General features: G+C 27.1%; 2 protein-coding genes, 1 long non-coding RNA gene and 1 pseudogene across 11 annotated transcripts; 2 read left to right on the top strand and 2 right to left on the bottom strand.

The window, feature by feature from the left end:
• Window positions 1-1,076: 1,076 nt before the first annotated feature.
• LOC114129468 (lachesin-like) lies at window positions 1,077-18,338 on the bottom strand. 5 transcript variants are annotated; one of them, XM_050207457.1, is made up of 8 exons: window positions 18,202-18,315; window positions 10,894-11,038; window positions 8,438-8,685; window positions 8,097-8,353; window positions 7,388-7,651; window positions 7,185-7,324; window positions 6,702-6,788; window positions 4,993-5,096 (listed from the first exon to the last, which is right to left on the bottom strand). In XM_050207457.1, exons 2-7 carry the CDS (start codon window positions 10,937-10,939, stop codon window positions 6,748-6,750), a joined length of 996 nt encoding a protein of 331 aa, XP_050063414.1. In that variant the 5' UTR covers window positions 10,940-11,038; window positions 18,202-18,315; the 3' UTR covers window positions 4,993-5,096; window positions 6,702-6,747. The 5 variants fall into 5 exon arrangements, with proteins under 5 accessions (XP_050063415.1, XP_027850020.1, XP_050063414.1 ...); XM_050207458.1 differs by lacking the exons at window positions 4,993-5,096; window positions 6,702-6,788; window positions 7,185-7,324; ... (1 more) ...; window positions 8,097-8,353; window positions 8,438-8,685 and adding exons at window positions 1,077-1,797; window positions 2,188-2,324; window positions 2,392-2,655; window positions 2,776-3,017; window positions 3,106-3,353; XM_027994219.2 differs by lacking the exons at window positions 6,702-6,788; window positions 7,185-7,324; window positions 7,388-7,651; ... (1 more) ...; window positions 8,438-8,685; window positions 10,894-11,038 and adding exons at window positions 1,077-1,797; window positions 2,188-2,324; window positions 2,392-2,655; window positions 2,776-3,017; window positions 3,106-3,353 and having other exon boundaries at window positions 4,952-5,096.
• LOC114129427 (uncharacterized) lies at window positions 11,703-15,215 on the top strand (annotated as a pseudogene).
• Window positions 17,750-22,183, top strand: LOC114129426 (cAMP-dependent protein kinase catalytic subunit beta-like). Of its 5 annotated transcripts, XM_050207455.1 has the most exons (5): window positions 17,750-17,978; window positions 18,216-18,573; window positions 19,463-19,843; window positions 21,793-21,814; window positions 21,883-21,981. In XM_050207455.1, the coding sequence occupies exons 1-5, from the start codon at window positions 17,911-17,913 to the stop codon at window positions 21,888-21,890; spliced, it is 837 nt and encodes a 278-aa protein (XP_050063412.1). In that variant the 5' UTR covers window positions 17,750-17,910; the 3' UTR covers window positions 21,891-21,981. The 5 variants fall into 5 exon arrangements, with proteins under 5 accessions (XP_050063412.1, XP_050063411.1, XP_050063409.1 ...); XM_050207454.1 differs by having other exon boundaries at window positions 18,216-18,552; window positions 19,520-19,843; window positions 21,793-22,183; XM_050207452.1 differs by having other exon boundaries at window positions 18,216-18,552; window positions 21,793-22,183.
• Window positions 19,679-23,254, bottom strand: LOC126552707 (uncharacterized). Its single transcript, XR_007606121.1, has 3 exons — window positions 22,797-23,254; window positions 20,008-20,097; window positions 19,679-19,822 (listed from the first exon to the last, which is right to left on the bottom strand). It is a non-coding gene; the product is annotated as an uncharacterized LOC126552707 (long non-coding RNA).
• Window positions 23,255-23,348: the final 94 nt, after the last annotated feature.

The raw sequence follows: 23,348 nt of genomic DNA, 5'->3' as shown, positions 1-23,348 counted from the left end.
ATTTTATATTATTTGACTATTTGACTATTTGACTAATACGTGTGCAATATAATTTGTGATATTATTAATATTATTATATTAGGCATTTTTTTTTTTTTTAATTAAATAATTTAATATTTCATCTAGTTTTATTAGAAAGTAAACTGTAATGTACTTATTTTCGGAAAAACAGATACATTTGGATATTTTGGTTTGGATATTATTTCCTAGATTCATGTCTTAATCCGTGTGCTAAACTTAATAAAATAACAATTTCTCAAAAGGGGACATTAGGTAGTTAAAAAGTTAATTTTTTTTAACTTTTAAAAATTAAGTGGTTAGTTTATTTTCTAAGCAACTTAAACAGTTTAATTGGTAGATGAAATACCTACTTAACTTTTTACATTTGATATAAAAAAATAATCCTTCAAGATAAAATAATTTTGCGATTTTTCGATTATACGTAAATATTATTATAAAATTCAAATAATCTAATATTACATTAATAATTATACAAACATTTAGGAATTAGGTGTTACTTTTTTCTTGACGAATAAATAATTTTTTTAAATGATTTATTTACAAATAGTATACACAATAACAATATTATTATGTGTAATATGTTTGAAGTACCTACATAATGTAAGTAATAATAAGTATTATCGATAAAAGTAAAATTTTTGTTTTTGTCAAATCACATTTTAGATTTTATCAATGAAGACTTTTGTAAACCATCACCAATTTAATAAGAATTGTCGGAAACTTTATCTCAATTCAACACTAAAGCCAAGTCGGCTATCTAGTTGTATTATATATCTGTGAAATATACTTAATTAATTATCTATAGAACCAGCTATTAGCCCTACCATTAGTAAATTTGTTTTATAATATTTTTTAAATTGTATTTAATGCTTTAGACAATTAACAATCAACGATTTACTGATTATTTTGATGAATAAAATGACGATAGATATAGATTTTAGTCAGAACAGGACAAAAAAAAAACCATAATTTGTTTCTTAAATTTTTTTTTTTAATTTAGTAATTAGTAAAATAAAAGATAAGCAAAATTATAAAGTAATTTGTTTATAGTGTACGAAAAAAAAAATTAATACATTTATTGCATTTATCTATAAATTAAATATTATGTTAATTCCGACACAATAGTTATTTTTATACAACTATACTAACCATATTTTTTTTATATTAAATTTGTATCGTCATTCATCTTGGTGCACCAAATAGTACCGATACTTATCATAGTCATCACGCCAATTGACCATACATTGACATACATGCTCATTTAGGAAAAATATTCAAAACGAAACGTATGGTATTTCTAAGAATTATTTCGAACATATTTAGTAGGCATATTTGTTAAGTATAATTAATATAAATAATAACATGTACGTGTTTTATTGCCCTTAAAATAATAAAATAGAAAAATAATAATTAAGTGTATATAAATATAAAAATGGTAAACAGCAACGACCAGACCAGGATAAGCCTGGTGAGTTACTTAGTTGAACTCGGTGGGCCGCTTAAAATTTGGACAGACTTAGTAATACATGGTCGAAAATATTTGAATACCCCAAACTCTGTTACTCTTAACAGCTCAAAAATGTATATAAATATGAATTAATGATTTTATATTATTGAAAAATAGGCCGCTAACATTTTTAGGGCCGGTTAAAATTCTAAAACTCGGTGAGCCGATACCTTCCTTATCCGACCCTGGCAACGACTAGAATAAAACAGCAACTAGCGTGGTAGATTAATCTTCACAGGCAGGATGATGGCATTGTGGTAATAGCGTTTCTGTAAAATAAACAAATATAACAAATGAATACATATATATTAATTGTTGAAAAAATAAATCGTTTTAAACCTTGAAATAAAAACTATTTTTTAAGTAAAAATTAAAATAATATAGTTAAAAAGTAAAATCAGTTCATAAAAATACATAATTAAAAAAACATATTTTTTAATACCATAAAAACTTATTCATTAGTACAGTGTTTAATTAGTATAGTATGATTCAATGAGAAACTGTACAAGAATTAGATTTCATTTAATTCCACATCAATGAACATAAATGTAAAATTATATTTAAAATTTTTTTATATTACATTTTTACTTATACAACTTAAACTAATCAAATTGAAATGCATGAGATTTTATGCATATGTTTATGAAAACAATATTTACTATAAACAGTAATTTTTATTTCAGCAGCTCCAAAAATATTTGATGCTCTGCAGATATAACCACCATAAAGATAATTTTTAATTTTTATAAGTAAACTACTATCCATTTTGTCATCAGCAGTAGCAAAATTCGATATCCTAAACACAAAAAAAAAACAAATCATATTATATGTTCTTCCATCGATAACAAAGATTGAGAACATACCAGTAATGTTCATTATTAGATAATTCTACTCCTTTATATATCCAAGTGATGGCTGGTTGAGGATTAGCCTCAACACTACATACTAGATATGCCTCATAATTTACCGCTTGTCCCACTCTAGTTAGTAATGTAGTTATAACTGGAGGAAATTCTACTGATATGGAAATTCTACGGCTGGTATCATTCCCGACACCATTTTCAGCTATACAGTAGTAGTTTCCACGATCTTCTTTTTTTATACCAGGAATTTTCAAAATGTTACCTCTAGAAGATATAATGCATAATTAATTTATGTTATTAATCATTAATAAATTATGCTTAAAATAATGTTTAATTTGTTTATGTATTTTCTATTATTTTTAGTACCTATAAATGGATACTCACATAGATAAAATTGGGTTGTTAGGTTTCCTCCAGAAAACCCTTGGAGTAGGATATCCACCAGCAAAACATGCAAGTTTGAGCACTGATTGATATTCTTCTACAACTAATAATTTGGTGGAGTTATCATAAATAAATGGTGGTCCACGAACCATTAATTCGGTGTATGCAGATATTTTGGCATTAAACCCAGTTATCAGATCACAGCGATAGATACTGGCATCGTCTTCCTGAATATTATGAATCTGAAAATATATATAAATATATTCTTTCTACATTTGATTGTTATTCAATAGGCACATGGGACTTATATTTTTTTTCATAACTAGTTACATGTATTATGTATTGACTGCTATCTTGCTTGATTTCTGTTATCAATGAAACTTTTGGATCTTTGACAGTAAGTACACTTCCAGACGAAAGTTCAATTGATGCATCTATTTGATCTTTTGCAACCTTAACCCATGAACTATTTGGTTCTTGGGAATGTTTGGTTGAACAATCCAAATTCATTTCACCCCCGATATCTATTACAAGTTCTTGTGTAATATGAGTTATATATGGCGTTTTTTGCGAATTAGCTAAAATTAAAATTAAATCAGTATTATTATTAATTAAAATATGCAACATTACAACTTTCGTAAATAATGTGTATAATTTTTTATAATATAGCAAACCTGTATCATAAATAATATATTTTTGATAGGTATTATTGTATTATAGTACCTAGTTAATAATTATGTTGATAAATATTTGAAAATATTTTTAAATGATACTATTAAATAAAAAAAATTAGGTACATTAAATTAATAATTATGAATATATGATGTATTCATTTTAAAACCACAGTAAATTTGAATTAAACAAAATCTATTTTGTGTTGTTAATTTTAATATTGCAGCAATTTTACCCAACATAACATTTAAAGGTAAAAAACATTATACATGTTTTTTAGTAGATTTTCTTTGAAATTTTTAATTTATAGCAGAATATTATATGTAAAATTTAAAAAAATATAATGCACATAAAAACATAATTCATATAAATCTAAAATATCAAAATAATGTTTCATTGTTTATAAATTCTAGTATGTATTAGTTTCCAAAATTGAACATTTAATATATATTTTTTATTAATGATTAATGATTATAATTATAACATTAATATAAAAGAGCCAACTTCTAACGAATAACAGTGTGATAATGGATAGAAAAAAAAAGTATAAATTATTAACCAAATCATTTTTTTATCATAACATACATTATTATACATAGACATTATTATTTTTTATTTTTGTTATTATTTATTATAAATAGGGATTAATCGCTAGTATCTCAATAATTATTTTGTTATTAGTTTATATGGTATTTAGTAGGTATAGGGGAGGAATAGTATCCAATAATACAGATTTATAATAAAATGATGATTTAATATTAAAATAACTGTAAAATGTAAAAAAAATAATAAAATTCTTGTATTTTTAAAAATTGTCAACGTACCTATGTAAAGTATTTATTTTTCTCTAATATATAGTATGGGCATTATAAGTGTTAGGCTGAACTGGTAGCTTGTTCATAAATTAAAACCCTAATTACTGTTAAAATTTTTGATATTGATTCTAGGAGTTTTTTGGGTGAGTCTAAGCACCAAGGTTTAAGGACATAAAGCTTGATAAAATTATTAGTAAGTTAACCGCTGGACTAAGATATAACAAGTAGATAGGTATAGGGTGTACTATAAGTATTTTAGTTCTTATTAAAACTTGAAACTTGATATCTACTTTCATATATTATATTATATCTATTACTACAGTATATATTATAAATAAGCATAAGTCTCTTTAAGTGCTATACAATATTAAGCAACTCTTATAACTGACAACAGTGTAAATGTGTAGTAGTAATTTATTGATAAGTGTTTGTCATAGGGAGATATTATATTTGATAAATTTGTATTGGTGATCTGTATATTTGATTCTTAACTTATACGGATATGTTTGTGATCATAATACAGAAAATAGGTAATTAATGCTGTAATAAGTAGGTCAGGTAAGAACTAATAATAATAATGATGGGTATGACTTCTAACCTCTCCACTAATTAAGTAGACAACAGGTTTGGAATCTGGTCTGATTAACGTCACTGCCATAATTTTTGCGGTGTGCTAAACAAGTACTTACCGAGATTGATATTTAGCAAAAGAAGTACGCCATAGATGTTCTTCATTTCGAAATGTCAGCAGTAATATTGTTATATATTTATTAATAAACTCAATCTTCTTTTATGGCAATAAATTATGAAACGACAAAATTGTTGTTAATTTGACTAAATAAAACACAAAGGAAGAATACAGATAAATGTTGTTTGAAAAAGTAGTGTACAGGTTTTCGTTGACATTGAGGTTATGTTTATGAGAAACAGTGTATCCAAAAAGTGGGAATTACAGTTATATAATATATCAGTAGAAATGATGTATTATGACAATTTTAATTAAAAAAATAAAGACATCTATTGCCTTTATCAATTAATTAAATATTATGTTAATTCCGATACAATAGTTACAAATAATTGACCATAATATGTATAATATGTACATAATAATATGTATGATCAATTGGTGTAATGATCATAATAAGTATCGGTACTATTCGATGTACCGAGATGGATGACAATACAAATTTAATATAAAAAAAAATATAGTTAGTGTAGGTAGTTATAACTATTGTGTCGGAATTAACATAATATTTAATTAATTGATAAAGGCAATAGATGTCTTTATTTTTTTACATGTTCACTTTTGTTGAATTATTTTATAATCATTATTTATAAATAAATTAGATTATTATCAGTGACGCCGAACAGATATGTCATGTGAAATGCTCGCTTTTAAATTGGTTTACTATAGTCATTATAAATTATATATAAATTTTATAACCAATGTGTAATCGTGTACAAAACTAGATACTCAAATAAAATAATCTTAAAAAAAATTGTGAGTATTTTTATATCATATTAGATAGCTGCAGTTTTATAATTTTGCTTTACAAAAAATGTCTGAATTAAGCGCATTTGGTTATTATACTGTTGGCAAAAATAGTATAACAATTAAAATATTATGTTAAAACAATGTAGAGATATATACTAGTCTCCATTTTATGATTCAATAAACAGACTAAAGATTTGCAAGAATCATAAACTAGAAACCCAATTAAAAAAATTCAGTATATTTCAACATTGGCTTTAAATAAACTTAAATTATCCAAGCTTATTCTAATGTTCTAACTTCCTAAGTCATTAATAATGATCAAAATCCAGTGATCGAATTCAGTTGTTTATTCTGAAGATATAGACTTATATAGACTTCATAGGAAATTACAAATATAATAACCATAAAGCTGATCAAATTATGTCTTCTGCTATATAGATAAACTTTTTTTATCTATCCTTTTAAGTTAAAATGATAAATTATGTGTAGTTAGTTGTTTATATCATTATTACATTTAACTTTTTTTTTTGTAAAATTAATTCTTTCTAACTTTGTAGTTTAAAAATAGTAATGATAATGATTTAAATTTTGTGATATTGCAACAATACTACTAAAATATATGAATATATAAGTTTTATTATTATATCTTAAAAGGCTTTTGGCTCACAATTTTTCGTTGCAACTGATTTAATAAGTTACATAATTATTAAAATAATATTTAATTACATAAATAGGTACATCTAAACAATATTTTACAAGCGTATCATATATTTAATTTAGACATTAAATGCAATGGTATCTTTTGAAATTGTATATTAAATTTAATTAAAATTGTTCAATATAAAGGGAAATCATTATTATGTTATTTTTTAATTCTATTACTTCATCATTAATACATTGTATTTGGACAGAAAAAAAAAATTAAATGTATATAAATATAATACCGGTAAACTGCTACAACTAGAAAAAAATAGCAGCTTGATTTGTCGATTAATCTTCACAGACAGGAGGGCACTGTGGTAATACTGTCTCTGTAAAATAAACAAATATAACAAATTAATAAATATATATTAATTGTTGAAAAAATAAATCGTTTTAAACCTTGAAATAAAAAACTATTTTTTAAGTAAAAATTAAAATAATGTAGTTAAAAAGTAAAATCAGTTGATAAAAATACATTATTAAAAAAAACATATTTTTTAATACCATAAATACTTATTCATTAGTACAGTGTTTAATCTGTATAGTATGGTTCAGTAAGAAACTTTATAAAAATTTGATTTCATTTAATTTCACATCAATGAACATAAATGTAAATTAAACATTTAAAATCTTTTTATATTACATTTTTACTTATACAACTTAAGCTAAACAAATTAAAATATATAAGATTTTATACATAATATGTTTATGAAAACAATATTTACCATAAACAGTAATGGTTGTTTCAGTAGTTCCCAAAATATTTGATGCTCTGCAGATATAATCACCATAAAGATGATTTATAATTTTCATAATTTTTAAACTCATGTCTATTTTGTCGTCAGCAGTAGCAAATTCTGATATCCTAAATGTAAAAAGAAAAGAAAATTAAATGTTATTCCATTGATAAGAATAATTAAGAACATACAAGTAATTTTGATTATTGGATAATTGTACTCCATTATACATCCAAACTATGGCAGGTGGAGGATACGCCTCAACATGACATTCAAGAAATGTGTCATAAAGTACAGCTTGTCCCACTCTAGTTTGTAAAACAGTTATTACTGGAGGAAATTTTATATCTATGGAAATTCTACGTCTGGTACCTTTGCCAACACCATTTTCAGCTACACAGTAGTAAGTTCCACGATCTTCTTTTTGTATAGCAGGAATTTTCAAAATGTTACCACTACAAGATTTAATGCATAATTAATTTATCGTCAGTGAAACTGCAATACCGCCAATACCTCAATAGTCAAAAAAAGTCGAAAATTAGATATATACATCAAAATATTCGGAAAAAAATACTCTATAATACTGTTGTGTAAATATCTTGTATATCTAATTTTCAAAAAGGTTATAAATGTTCAAACAATACATCGTAGGTATGTCATCTATCAAAATTATTGACACTAATCCGTATATCATGATACACTATGACACGGAGATATGAGGTATTGTGTCATGATACATTTAATTTTATTAACACATTTATGTGTCTTAAAAAAAGTGAAAAAAGTGAATTTTTCCTTTCAAGGTGTTGCAGTTTCACCGATGTTATGTAATTAATAGTTAATAAATTATGATTAAAATAATGTTTAATTTATTTATGTATTTTATATTATTTTTGGTACCTGTACATTGATATTCCTATAGATAAAATTGCATTGTTAGGTCGCTTCCATAAAATTCTTGGAGTAGGATATCCACCAGCAAAACATTCAAGTTGCACTGAATGACCCTCTACTACAACTAATGATCTGGTGGAGTTATCGTAAATAAATGGTGGTCTACGCACCAATAACTCGGTGTCAGCAGATATTTTATTGTTTAACCCAATCATCACTTCACAGCGATAGATACTGGCATCGACTTCCTGAATATCATGAATCTGAAAATATATATTATTTCTAAATTTGATAGTTATTTAATAGGCACAAGGGACTATAACTTTTTTTTTCATAACTTTAGTTACCTGTAATACATATCGACTGCCATCTGGATTTATTTCTGACATCAAAGTCACTCTTGGATCATTGACAATAATTGTACTTCCAGATGAAAGTACAATAGATTCATCTATTTGATCTTTTGTAACCTTAACCCATAAAACATTGAACTCTTTGGAGTATACGGTTGAACAAGCCATTTCAACGTCATCACCGATATCTTTTACAAGTGTTTGTGTAATATGTGATATAAATGGCGTTTTTTGAGAATAAGCTAAAATTAAAATTGAATCATTATTGTTATTAATTAGATTATGCAACATTAAAATTTTTACGAATAATGTGTATAATTATCTATAATTCAACATATCTGTATCATACATAATATGTTTTTATAGGTATTATTGTAGTATAGTAGTTAGTAATTATGATGTTAAATCTTTATTAATATTTTTAACCGATAGGAATTATTTAAAAAATATTATATATTTATAATATATATTAAATTAATAATTATGAGTATTCATCTTTAAACCACAAAGTTAATTTGAATTAAGTAAAATCTATTTTGTGTTAGTTTTAATATTGCAGTAATTTTACCTAACATAATCTTTAAAAGTAAAAAACATTATACATGTTTTCTAGTAGATTTTCATTGAAAATTAAATTTTATAGCAGAAAATAACATGAAAAATATAAAAAAATATAGTAGCATATAAAAACATAAGTTATATAAATCTAATATAATGTTTAACTTAAAAATCTTTAAATTTGATGATGAATGATTGACCATTATATTATTATAAAAAACACAAAATGATTCTGTGATATATAATTATGCTATGTTTGTAATAAAAAAACAACATATTATCATTGATTATAAATACTAGTATGTATTATCAAATATATTATCTTCATAATAAGTAAACTTAACAAAATTTAAATTTTAGTGGATTTTATTTATTTGTTTATTTAAAATTAATAAATTAATAATAATAAAATTTGTTCAGTTTGAACAGCGTAAGATTACATAGTCTTTAGAATATTCTTTGAAACATCAAAATCATGAAAAATAAGACATTAAAATAAGCATTCAACAGTTTATTGAAAGTATTCAAAAACAACATTTATTCTGTAATTTTTTGTTTGCACATATTATCATTTTATCTTATTTCATATTTATCTACAAAAATAGAGTATGAATCCATAAAAGTTTTAAAATTGGCAAATTTATACATCAGTTCTAAAATTAAAAACATGTTAAGAAAGCAAGAAAAAAATGTAAAGTATTAAAGCATAAATACAAATAAACTACTATTATTGATGTACATTTTTAATAGTATAAGTTGAATAATTTAAACATAAAATGTTATAATTAAATAGTTTCACTTATTAGTTAAATTAATATTAATTTAATGAAATTTTTTATTTTAATAAAATTATATTATATTTAATTTTATAAAAAAATTCCTAACAGTTCCAATTTCTATTGAATAACTGTGATAATGGATAGAAAAAAATCGTATAAATTATTAACCAAATCATTTTTTTATCATAACATACATTATTATACATAGACATTATTATTTTTTATTTTTGTTATTATTTATTATAAATAGGGATTAATCGCTAGTATCTCAATAATTATTTTGTTATTAGTTTATATGGTATTTAGTAGGTATAGGGGAGGAATAGTATCCAATAATACAGATTTATAATAAAATGATGATTTAATATTAAAATAACTGTAAAATGTAAAAAAAATAATAAAATTCTTGTATTTTTAAAAATTGTCAACGTACCTATGTAAAGTATTTATTTTTCTCTAATATATAGTATGGGCATTATAAGTGTTAGGCTGAACTGGTAGCTTGTTCATAAATTAAAACCCTAATTACTGTTAAAATTTTTGATATTGATTCTAGGAGTTTTTTGGGTGAGTCTAAGCACCAAGGTTTAAGGACATAAAGCTTGATAAAATTATTAGTAAGTTAACCGCTGGACTAAGATATAACAAGTAGATAGGTATAGGGTGTACTATAAGTATTTTAGTTCTTATTAAAACTTGAAACTTGATATCTACTTTCATATATTATATTATATCTATTACTACAGTATATATTATAAATAAGCATAAGTCTCTTTAAGTGCTATACAATATTAAGCAACTCTTATAACTGACAACAGTGTAAATGTGTAGTAGTAATTTATTGATAAGTGTTTGTCATAGGGAGATATTATATTTGATAAATTTGTATTGGTGATCTGTATATTTGATTCTTAACTTATACGGATATGTTTGTGATCATAATACAGAAAATAGGTAATTAATGCTGTAATAAGTAGGTCAGGTAAGAACTAATAATAATAATGATGGGTATGACTTCTAACCTCTCCACTAATTAAGTAGACAACAGGTTTGGAATCTGGTCTGATTAACGTCACTGCCATAATTTTTGCGGTGTGCTAAACAAGTACTTACCGAGATTGATATTTAGCAAAAGAAGTACGCCATAGATGTTCTTCATTTCGAAATTTCAGCAGTAATATTGATATATATTTATTAATAAACTCAATCTTCTTTTATGGCAATAAATTATGAAACGACAAAATTGTTGTTAATTTGACTAAAAAAGACACAAAGAAAGAATACAGATAAATGTTGTTTGATTAAGTAGTGCACAGGTTTTCGCCATAAACATATTAATAAATGGACTGCGCCTCCCACACACCCCGCCTATGTCTCTGTAAGACAACATTGTTAGAAAGAGATCAAAGATATTATACATGTATATGAAAGAGATAGAGTATAGTTTAAGAAAATCATAGAGAAAAAATTAGATATCTCATGGAATGATAAGCAAAATTGGGAGGTGATAACATAATAATTCATTTGTTTATGGATGATAATTGATAATATTATAATCCTATAATATGGCCGCTGTCTTAAGTTGTATGCTATCTCTTTCTAACAATGTTGGCATACGTACCTCTCTTTCTATAACCAGTCCATTTATTAATTGATCATTATAGTATGGCTGCCATTCTGTTATCATAATTACGTTATTACTTATTGATGGTACAAACATTTTGATTTGTATTATTGTATGGTACGGACCTGTGTAGTTTTTAATTTTTAATTTGTTGTTTAAAGTTTTAAATATGCTAACTGTTTGTGCAGTTGATGGTTGTACGAATAAAACAACCAATAAAAATGTATCATTTTACCGTTTTCCCGAAAAAAAAAGTGCAGCAACAGATCTTTAAAAACTACTAGAGAAACAACGAAATATGTTACTGAAATCCCTTCATAGACTTGATTTGAAGAATAAGCAGATTGATGATATGCGTATATGCTCTTCTCATTTTAAAAGTGGTAAGAATTTGTATAATTTATCAGTTTTAAAAGTGTTTTTGTATTTTGTATGACATTCCTACCTATTTTTGTAATACTTGTTCTTTAGGTAAACCAGCTTGCTATACTTATAACAAACATCTTGATTGGTGTCCATCAATAAACATGGACTACAAGACTAATAAGGGTAGTTAATCATTTTATGTTTTATAATAGGAAGTATTAATTATACATCTTTAATAAAAATATAATCATGCCATTTGATAGATTACAATTAAGAGTTCAATAACAAGAAATTATCATTTATTTTATTTAGGTTGTAGATTTATCTAATGAAAGTTTGATTTTATTTAAAACTTAAATAGGTGCTACAACTACACCAGATATTAAGCGATACCATAGGGCTACTAAACAAATGGCATTGATACCAACCATTTTGTTTCCAAATGACTTGGAAAATGATACTGTTGTCCAGAGGTGAAAGTATTTGAGCAAAAGTATTTGAATATTGGTATTCATATACTTTTTTAAATATTGAATACTTTATTTAACTACTTTTTTCAGTACGTGTTTGACCTCCGTCCAAGACGCATGTGTGTTACGTATTTATTAGCTTCCGATAGCAGTATATAATTTATATCATCATAACAGCAACCATCTTGCAGGCATGTAACTTCTTATCTTGACCCGTAATTACTTAATTAAGCCGCCAGCGCACATCGGTGCAAATATCTGATATTATTGCTACGGCAATTTTATCAATCATGAATTCCCAAGAACAAAATACACAATCTACATCTCAATTAAAAACCTTCGCTGAAACCACTGCCAACACTCAATTTTCAAAAAAAGAACAAGCCATCGTTTTAAACACTATCAATGACATACCTCCCCCCTGCATGTTGCCCCCCCCCCCCCCGACATAAGGAGAACACAAAACAATATACTCTATGCATCCCGAACTTTAAAAAATGAGAACAACCCAGCAATCAAATACATCGACAACACAATCAAAGAAGCAGAAAACCTATAAATTAATATAAAACAAATAGTACCAAGAGAACCACAAACCATACCTCCTTGGTTAATGCAAATCAATACAAACATCGAAATAACAGAATATAAAAAAAACAACACAAATCCTAATATCTACAAAAATCTTTTCCAAGGAATAATACAAAAATACCCTGATAGAAAACATATTTACACTGATGCATCTAAAACAACAGACAGCGTAGGGATTGCAATAGTAGCAGAAAATACAATCACAACTTACAAATTACCCCCCCGAATGCTCAATCTACACAGCTGAAGCACTGGCAATATATAATGCGACTTTGCACATAATACAAAATAAAGATACAACACCTAACAATTACCTCGTAATCAGTGATTCACTCAGCAGCATCACAAGAATCCAAAACATAACACACCCATCTGACATATCCAAACTAATACAAGAAAAAACATATGAAGCAAGTGGTATGGGGATGGATATATGCTATATGTGGGCTCCTGGACACTGCGGCATACAAGGCAACGAAAAAGCAGACCTAGAAGCGTCAAAAGCTGCCTCCTCCCCAGACACCCCACTACTCAATATATACACATACGAAGACAAAAAAAACAAATCAAACAAGTCCTAGACCAAAAATGGCTCATACAATGGATAAACCAGCATACAAAGTTAAACCAAATAAAAAACAACATACAGACATGGAAAAACCCCGGACTTAATAGAAAAGAGGAAACTATATTAAATCGTCTAAGAATAGGCTACACTTTCATCACACATAGGCATCTTATGGAAAAAAATTATCCCCCCATATGCGAAATGTGTGGAGTGGACCTCATAGTAAAACATATTATTACTGAATACCGAAAATATGATGACATGAGGAAAAAATACGACGTATCTCAACAAATCGGAGAAGCATTAGGACCGGACACCCAATCAATCCACAACATCATACAGTATATAAAAGAAATCCAGCTATACAACCTAATTTAAGCCCTTTTCCACTAGATACATAATATGTAATTGTATATATTTTTAAATTACTGTAAATTGTAAACTAATGGCCACAAAAGCCGATGTTTTATAAGATCAATAAAAAATAAAATAAAAAATAACTACTTTTTTATGGTATTGAATACTAATGTATTTGAAATACTTTTATACTTATGAATATATAATTTTATTAAACTAAAATATTATGTTTATGACTTTGCTTGTGACCGTCAGATTATTATTTTTTTTTTTATAAGTATTTTAAAAATATTTCAAAGTATTTGAGTAATACTCAAATAAGTTGGATAAATAAGTATTTGGATATTACTCTAAATACTTTTTTAAAGTATTTTTTACAGCTCTGCTTGTTGTCACTGTTCCTAATTCTAGTGATGGAGAAAATGTGGATATAAGCATGGAAACAGAGACATCAACTTCAACAACAATTACCATGGCTAATTTACAGACACTAGAACAAGAAGTAGTAAGGAAAGATTTTTTAATCAACAAACTTACTTCAGAAGTAAATTATTTAAATTTAAGTGAAGAGACATTTAATGGTCGTCCTAAAATGTTAGCATTTTATACTGGCCTAGAAAATATGGATCTCTTTTTATAAATATTAGAGGAAATTAAACCTGCACTAACTTCTAGTGACCAAAGGTTAACTGAATTTCAAAAATTATTGTTATGTCTTATGAAATTAAGGTTAAACATGCCATTTGTTGATTTAGGCTATAGGTTTAATATCACTTGTGGTTCAGCTTCAATTATTTTTCGTAAGGTTATATTTCTTTTAGAACATGCATTTAAAAAACTAATTTACTGGCCAGACAGGGAAGCATTACGTTATCTAATGCCACGTTCATTTTTTAATGCTTTAGGTAACTCAGTTGCGGTTATTATCGATTGCTTTGAAATCGGAATTGATAAACCTAGTAATTTAAGAGCTAAAGCACAAACTTGGTCTTCTTGCAAAAACAAAAATACTGTTAAGTATTTGATTGCTATTACACATCAAGGGGTAGTATCATTTATATCTGAAGGATGGGGTGGTAGGGTAAGTGACAAACACACAACCGAAAACTGTATGTTTTTGAAAAATTTATCGCCAGGGGATGTAGTACTTGCAGATAGGGGATTCACTGTAAATGAGAGTATAGGTTTTCATTTTGCTACTTTGAAAATACCTGCCTTTACAAGGGGTCTTCCTCAATTACACCCATGTTCTATTGAAGAAACACGGAAAAAAGCATCTGTTAGAATACATGTAGAGCGTATAATAGGACTCACTAGATCTAAGTATAAAATTCTTAATGGCCCAGTGCAAATAACAACTCTCAAACACCAAGATGACAACTCATGTTTATTAGATTCAATAGTTACAGTTTGTTGTGCTCTCATTAACATGTGCAGTTCTATTGTACCGTTAGATTAAAAAATTTAAAAAATGTTTATCTATATTATATATGTGGGGTTGTTATTTGTATTATAATGTTTTATTAAATGATGCAGTGTAGATACTTGTCATTAGATCAGCGAGTGAAGTGTACTGTGATGTAGGTAACTGCGAGCAACACTATTAAATGTTATAAGATTTCAATAATTGTGTTGACGTTTATTAATCACCCTTAGCCAATTAATTCAATACAATACTGTATTTAATTTTACATATATATTTAAAAGTAAAAAATCTATTTTATTAATTATTTACAGCTTTCGCATTTCCATTTTTTAGTTGTAGGCTTACGTTTGATTCCAATGCAAGTATAATGATACCACAAGTTTGCACATCCTTCTTTAATACACATAATCATTTTCCCTCCTGTATCATTTTGGCATGTACAGTATTGATAGGAACCATTTTTACTTACCACACTTTCTTTTAGTATATTTTTTTTTAATGGATTGATTATTAGAATAAAACCGACCAAGCAATTCAGGCAGAATAATTTCATAAAAATACCATTTTGATCTGCTTGTAATTTCATTGCATATTTCATAATCAATATTAACACGTTATATAATACTTATTAGGTGGCCATATAATAAAATCTCCATACTTAAAACCACTTAAAAGCATTTGTGTTTGTATCTAATAATGGTATTGATGTGTTCTCTTCAGTTTCCCATTTAATATACAATCAAGATTTTCTATTTTTTTTATTTTGTGTAAGACTATATGGACATTTTATTTCCAAGACACCAGTACCACAACAGTCACAATTTATTATACCATCCGGACTTGCACCAATGAATGGAAAACATGGATTTATAATAAATCCACTATTTATAACAGAAAAATGTATATGGTCGTTTTTTAATTTTTCACTATAAAAAGCTTTAGCTTCATTTTCATGTGTGGTTCCCCATACAGTGGCTTGATTTTTAAAAGTTTTTTCTAATGGATAACATATTGCCTTAAGAAGACTTATACTTGAGCTACATATTTTTGTGAAACAGACTTCTCTAAATTTTGAAGCTGTTATACAGCCGCTTCTATAGTAAAACCATTCTTTACACTCTGCCTGTTGTCTAGTTATTAGTTCAATGTTCTCACATTCATCTTTAGTCAAAGAAAAGTCTAATTTAGAGCCTAGGATTACAAGATCTTCCTTACTAAGTAAAGCATATTCATCCTTATACATTCCCATAAAACTTTTAGGAAATAAGTCAGTTTTAAATTTTAAATTAAAGGGCGTTATAACCTTTAAAATTGCAGCATTGCTATCAACTTTCTCCAGTTTAGTTAAAAATGAATTTAAATGTTGTGTATCATTAATAGTCATTGGAAGGTTTTTAATATAATCAGCTTTAGTTTTATATGACTTAGGATGGTTGTTGCCTATTTTTTTTGGTTGATTAAAATCAATTTCACTAATTTTTTGTGAACTATCATTTGTATTAGATGGAACAGTCCAGTACGCAGATACATCAGTTACAGACTTCTTTGTATCATTTTTTTTTTAAGAAAGCATATTGCAAATAAAAATGCACAGCGCCGATATGCGAGCAACATTCCCCAAGCCTAGCTATACATGTACAATGTGCTGCTACGACTTCTTCAGAAAACTTTAAAACAGACAAAATATTATATTCATATAATTTTATACGGTTATACTCACCGAAACGGTCAGCACCGTTCAGACACAACATGACACGGTGCGACACGATAGACCATCCGCTCAGAGAATGTTTTGTCGATTTGTCTGTGTCTGTCGGAATCAATTTATGCTTATATTTCTAAGATGTTTACTATTTAAAATGTAACTAGAAGAACTTATGGGGGGAGGTAATTTATCCCAGGACTCAGGAGGTTATGTAAACAATATTTTGATAATTGTATGTAAAAAAATGTATGATATTAATAATTATAATATATTATTATTATTTATGATTCAATATTGAAAAAAAGGTGGTCTAGTGGGTAACGCTCTAACTGTACTGTATTTATTGAGTGGATCTCGCACACAGAGTAGGTTACTATAATGAGTGTGTTAAATTTGAATGCAATGATAGGTAGGTAGTATTGTATACGGAAAAAGATTCTGATACGATTTGTCAGCCTATGATATATATTTTACACTATAGGTTGTGAAAAAGGTGGTTCTTACTAACCACAACTTTCTTCTTACTTGTTACCTTTATAATGTACCAATGATGTTCAATTTGCTACCAGAAACCACCCCTGAAGTTTTGAATTGAAGGATTATTTCGATAAGATATGGTGTACACAGACACAAAAACGTTCTTTTTTGAGCGTATGAAAAAAAATTGATCATTTTCAAAGTGCATTAAAAAGGCATTTTTACTTATACCTTATTCACTTATTGATAGAAGTATTAGTGTATTACAATCTTTCTCTTTACAAAACTAAAAAAAAAAATAATACAATATTTATGTATTGTATAATCTTAAAAGTCTTTCTGTTTCTATGGTTTTTGTCTCTATAAATTATGGTTTATTAAATAATGAATAAATACAATTCTCAATTGCATTGTTTTATACGGCGACAGTTGTTAAAAATATCATTGATTTTTTTACCCTCAATAGTTTACATACACTTATTACTTTTGCTTGCTCAATTTAAATACACGGGGTTAAAATTTGCAATTTATTAGTTTCCATAACTAATGGAGTCAATCGAAATAAAAAACATCAATAAATATATCGAGTTTGAAAAACAAAAGTTTATAACTAAGTAAGTTTTTTTTTTATTTGAGAGCATTATGTTTAAATTTTTAAATCAAATCGAAAACGATGTATGATTTAAGGTTTATTTATTATAATACAACAGTTTAGGTTGTTATTTGAACGTTCAAAAGAAAAAAAATAACCTGACCATAGCTAACAAGTCCATTTTATATCTTCTTATATAAAAACTCAATGAATGATAGTTATTAATTCATTTTTAAATTGCTTACCATGTCTTCCACAGGTATGGTAACCCAAATATGGACGTTATTCCAGTATCCGATTTGGTGTTTGCTCAAAAGCTATGGACGGGTAGTTTCGGCCATGTGGTGTTGGCTCGACATTGTGCTACCGGTGAGTTAAAAACTGTGAAAGCAGTAAGTGCTAGAGTGGCATCCACTTCACCGAGAAATGTGAACGCCGACCGAAATGTTATGGCGGCGATGGGTACGTTCCCATTCACAGTCCGATTGGAATGCTGGGCGGCAGACGCTGAATGGTTGTACTTCATCATGCCCATGGTTTCTATCGGTACTCTATTCGAGCTGGTGTCTGAATACGGAAGGCTCAGCGAGAACGTGGTCCGTTTTTTCTCAGCTCAGGTTGAATTAGGTTTACTATTAAACTATAACTACTATGATTTATTTATCATAATATTATGACCTGTTACGTAGGTCTCGGGTGCTATAATATACTTACCTGAATTTGGAACCCAGACTTCATCCCATAAATCACAAATCAGAGCAATTTTTTTGTAAACAATTTTAAACATCGATAAAAATAATTTTTAACAAATTTTTTGGGCAACATGCAAACTTGCAAACTGTAATTCAGGGATGTAGATGGCCGTAAATAATTGAAAATTGATTTTGGTTAATACCATTTAATTTTTTGTACATTTTTTATCCTTTAAATTTTTCAACATTCATCATATTTGTAAGTTAATCGAACTTAAATTATAATTAATTATAATGTTTTAGTAGTTAATCGAAAATATTGCAATACCTATGTGTAAAACAGAAAAAAGTATTCGATTTAAAATTATTTGATAGTATATTGAAGAGGATACAAATGATATTCAGTCTTTTGAAGAAACAGTATGTGCATGTACTATCACCTCTATGCTGCTACCCAAATTAAATTTTTCTATGCGTCCCTCTAACAAAAAAGTTTTACATCGTTAAGATTTGGTTGAAAAAAAAATTAAAGATACCTAACCAGTTTGTAACTGATCAGATAAAGTCGGAGTTCCAACTTTATGTCTATACCTGTTATCATAATCCATTCCTGTATTAAGTACTAAATTAACGTTCATTTTTTTTTTAATCTACTCATTGAATTACTTGTAAAAGTCAAGGATATTATGTTTTAATATTGATAAAAAATATAACCGTACGAAAAACGTTTATACCTTATCAGAAATAAATTTTAATATGAAAAATGTCACTGATATTTAAATGATTGTTGAAATAAAAAATTAATATTCGACAGATTTTGCTAGGAATTGAATTCTTGCACGCTACAGGTCTGGTGCATCGAAATCTCAAGCCTGAGAATGTGCTGGTCAACGTCAATGGTTATGTGCGGCTATCAGGGTTCGGTGAAAGTAAGCTGATTGGGCGGGCCAGTCGCACATATTCTTTGTGTGGTACTCCCGATTACATGCCACCTGAGATGGTTGGGTTCCGTGGCTATGGTTTGGCCGTAGATTACTGGAGCCTGGGCATCATGCTATATGAGATGGCAGCTGCACGTCCACCGTTTATAGGACCAGACGTCGGAGTGTTGTTTGGGCGAATCTTGAGAGGTGAATACCGAATGGATAACATGTTCAGCCCACCACTCCGAAACCTGATTCAAAATTTAGTTCAAGTGAGCGTGACAATATTAAAATAATAATGTTATGATTTCACTGCAGTCATTTTTTACTTTATATGAAGGAACTCATATTATTAAGAATTGTTTGATAGGGACCATATATCTAATATTGGGTAATATGAAAAGCAGCACGTTTGGACGCTTGGCCCTAATTTTACCTGTAAAAACAAATTTGGGTGCCATAAACATTAGGGCGAGTCCATTTTTCTCTGAAAATGATATACCGTATTTTTCCACCGTCCACTTTCCTGCAAAAAAAAGGTTGCATTTCCTTTTTTAAACTCTATTTTAAAATGATTATAACTTAATTAAAAATAATAATATCAATAAAAGGCTTCATGGGGTCCTAGATAATAATCTTACCTTTAAATTATATAATAGATCAATTCACTCTAATATCAAAACTAACAGCATACTTTTGAATCTGGTAAACGAAAATTTGCTATGTCATACGTGTGTAAGACGGAGACAACACATGCGGGTACGACGTCCTCTTAAACTATCATCATTATGATGGTTCTTATGGTTACGTATAGATTTTTATGAAGCAGAAATATGGATGTTTGGAGTCTTAGATATTTCAATACGTTTTGATGGATTATCGTGTTGCTGATATTATTTTACTTGCCAAACAGTAGTATACACAAATAAATTTAAACAAATATTTGCTGATGAATTACATAATTCTTTATTTTATTTGTGTGAAATATAAACATTTTTCTTTTATTCTTAATTCTTTATTGGTGGAAAATGAACTGTGGAGGAAAACGGTATCTCATTTTTGGATAAAAATGCTACCTACGGCCAAACACTACACTTGACATGAGAAAATTAACAATTAACTAATATAAATTTAATGAATTTAGAACAACAAAATTATAATCAAAGCTTTTCGTTGCATGAGTCGTAAGTGTATTGTAGCTATGAAAATAACTAATAATTTAATAAATGGAGAACATAATCATGATGCATTAGTGGTAAAACCATAACTAAATAAACAGCGATGTCACATTTTAAGCGCAAACTATTGATCTTGACGTAAAACCAAATAAATACGACATGAACTACATAACTGCCCAAAATCAAAGCATCTACGTTATTTAGACGTTAGGTTATTCAGAGCAGCATGTATGAAACTAGACAAAAAATATTTCTTAAAATACCAAAATCTTTATTCAAAGCAAAAACTATAATTTTAAAAAAAAAAAAAAAAAATGTTGTTTCATGGGTGGAAAATATAGTGTAAGTACCTATTTCTAAGAATGTTACTAATATGTCTGCTTTAAATAAATCAGCATTTTTTTTTCTGATGGAACTTTTTCATATGTGCCAAAATATTTTCTTCAAATGTACCTATGCAATACACATTCATTTAAATAGATTTTATATGCCATTTTTATTTGTTTTTATGGACTTTTAAACACAAAAATGCTATACCGATATTGGTTGACAATGATAGATTTTGAAATAGCAGCTCACAATGCGGGTATTGTAAGGTTTTAAAAGTATCAAGTAGTAGGTTGTCGTTTTCACAAAGTTAAACCCACCTGGAACATATTTTTACTGTACTTACATGCAAAGTGTTTAATTTCCACAGCATTTTAATAAAAACTGGACATTTTCATTAACGTCTTCTAGTGAAATCTTCTTAGTATAAAATTATTTTAAACTCATTATTTTTATTTTTATTATTAAAATAAAATATAATAATAATATATTATAGTAGGTACCTATTGAATGTGAATTTTGTTTAAAATATTTTTTTTCTAATTTGTTGTATCTTGATATTTCTGCCACTACTTACCTATTAAGTAATACCTACATTTTCCATCTAACCAACATTACTTATATAAAATATATACTCCAAAACTAGGAGCTAAAATAATATTCTTTTATTTTAATTATTATAACGGCATTCTTAATATTATGTTTTATATTTATAGACCGACTTGACCAAACGATTAGGTAATTTGAAAAATGGAATTTCCGATATTAAGAATCATACGTGGTACAGCGCTATTAATTGGTTGCAGATAATTAATCAAAAAACGGAGTCACCTTTTAGACCAACTAACACCAGATTTTTACCACCAGACTACGCAGAACTGAAGTTGCGGAAAAATGACAACGAATTTTTTGATTTTTAATTTTAATTAATGTTTTTATTTATTTATTTATTTATTTTTAAGTAGGTATATAGAAATATATGAAGAAAAATGCAGCAAAATATTGTATATTTTAGTAAATATTACTGAATTGTACCGCTGACAAGGCGTGATTTGCGTATTGTATTGCATTATAATAATTCAGTTATTAAAATAATAATAAATATTATTATTATTATTATAATTTGTTACTGTCTACAAGATTGAATTTTTGCATGTCCTCAAATTTAAAATTTATAGATAGCATAAGTAATATGGTGAATTTTATTACAATTTATTTTAAATTCGATTTTACCATTTCATTGTATATAATTGTGACTTATACAATAGTATTGAATTTATTTTATTTTTTAAATTTAATATCCATACTGTTCTAAAATTGTAAAACTCTTTCATATTTTTACTCTTATATTTATTAGATAAACCACTATCAACTTTTAATTTTCATATGACTACCTATACTTAAAATTTCATAAATTAATATGGCTATTTTTTTTTTATGAATTATCATATTCAAATTTTGGCTGAATACAACATGGCATTAATTTTTGAATGAAAAGATTCACAACTGTTAGCGGTCCTCGCCAATGAATATGTAAATGAGACCCACATCTCCGGAGGATATTGTGAGCTTTCAGTTATGTAATTTTCTAATATGTAGCCAGTAAAACATTCCACTCGATAGTCTTGAGGTAAAATAGAAATTAAGTCATCAGTGAAGCAATCATTGACATCTGGTGGATTTAAAAACGAAAGCCCAAAAAAAGTTTTTAAATATTTACCAATTTCGTAGTTTTTATTTTTATAGTCATCAACTAGACCCAATGATTGGATTTTTCTAAACCATGCTTGTCCCAAATGAAATCGACAACGCCTAAGTCGTGTTGATGGCCAAACTTAATTTACGGCAACATGAATTGCCTTTTCAAAATCAGAAAAAAGTTTTAGGATTAAAACATAAATTAAGTTTTTGACATTCTGAAATTATTAATTGAAAAGAAACCTCATACGTGATTAAAGCTTTGTCCAAAAGTAAACAAAATACTAAAGGTAGGTATGTAGTTATTATTTTTAATTCCGTGGATAGTAAACAGTTGAGTAAACTACGGACAGCCTTTAAAAGTTATTATCCGTGGTGATAAATTTATTTAGTGGATAATTATTTTATTATTTTTTTTTTTCATACGCAGTTGAATATTCAAATGAGTTATTTCTCAGTTATTAAAATATTTATATTAAGGATAGGTTAGGTTCCTTTAAAAATAATTTTTTAAAAGAATAAAATATCTAAATGTACTTTATATAAATAATGTGATATAATAATAATAAAAATA

Source organism: Aphis gossypii, chromosome X (genome assembly GCF_020184175.1).
Source record: "Aphis gossypii isolate Hap1 chromosome X, ASM2018417v2, whole genome shotgun sequence".
NCBI classification, from domain to species: Eukaryota; Metazoa; Arthropoda; class Insecta; order Hemiptera; family Aphididae; genus Aphis; species Aphis gossypii.
Note: the sequence above shows the minus strand (reverse complement) of the source record. Positions and strands in the feature narration are given on the sequence as shown.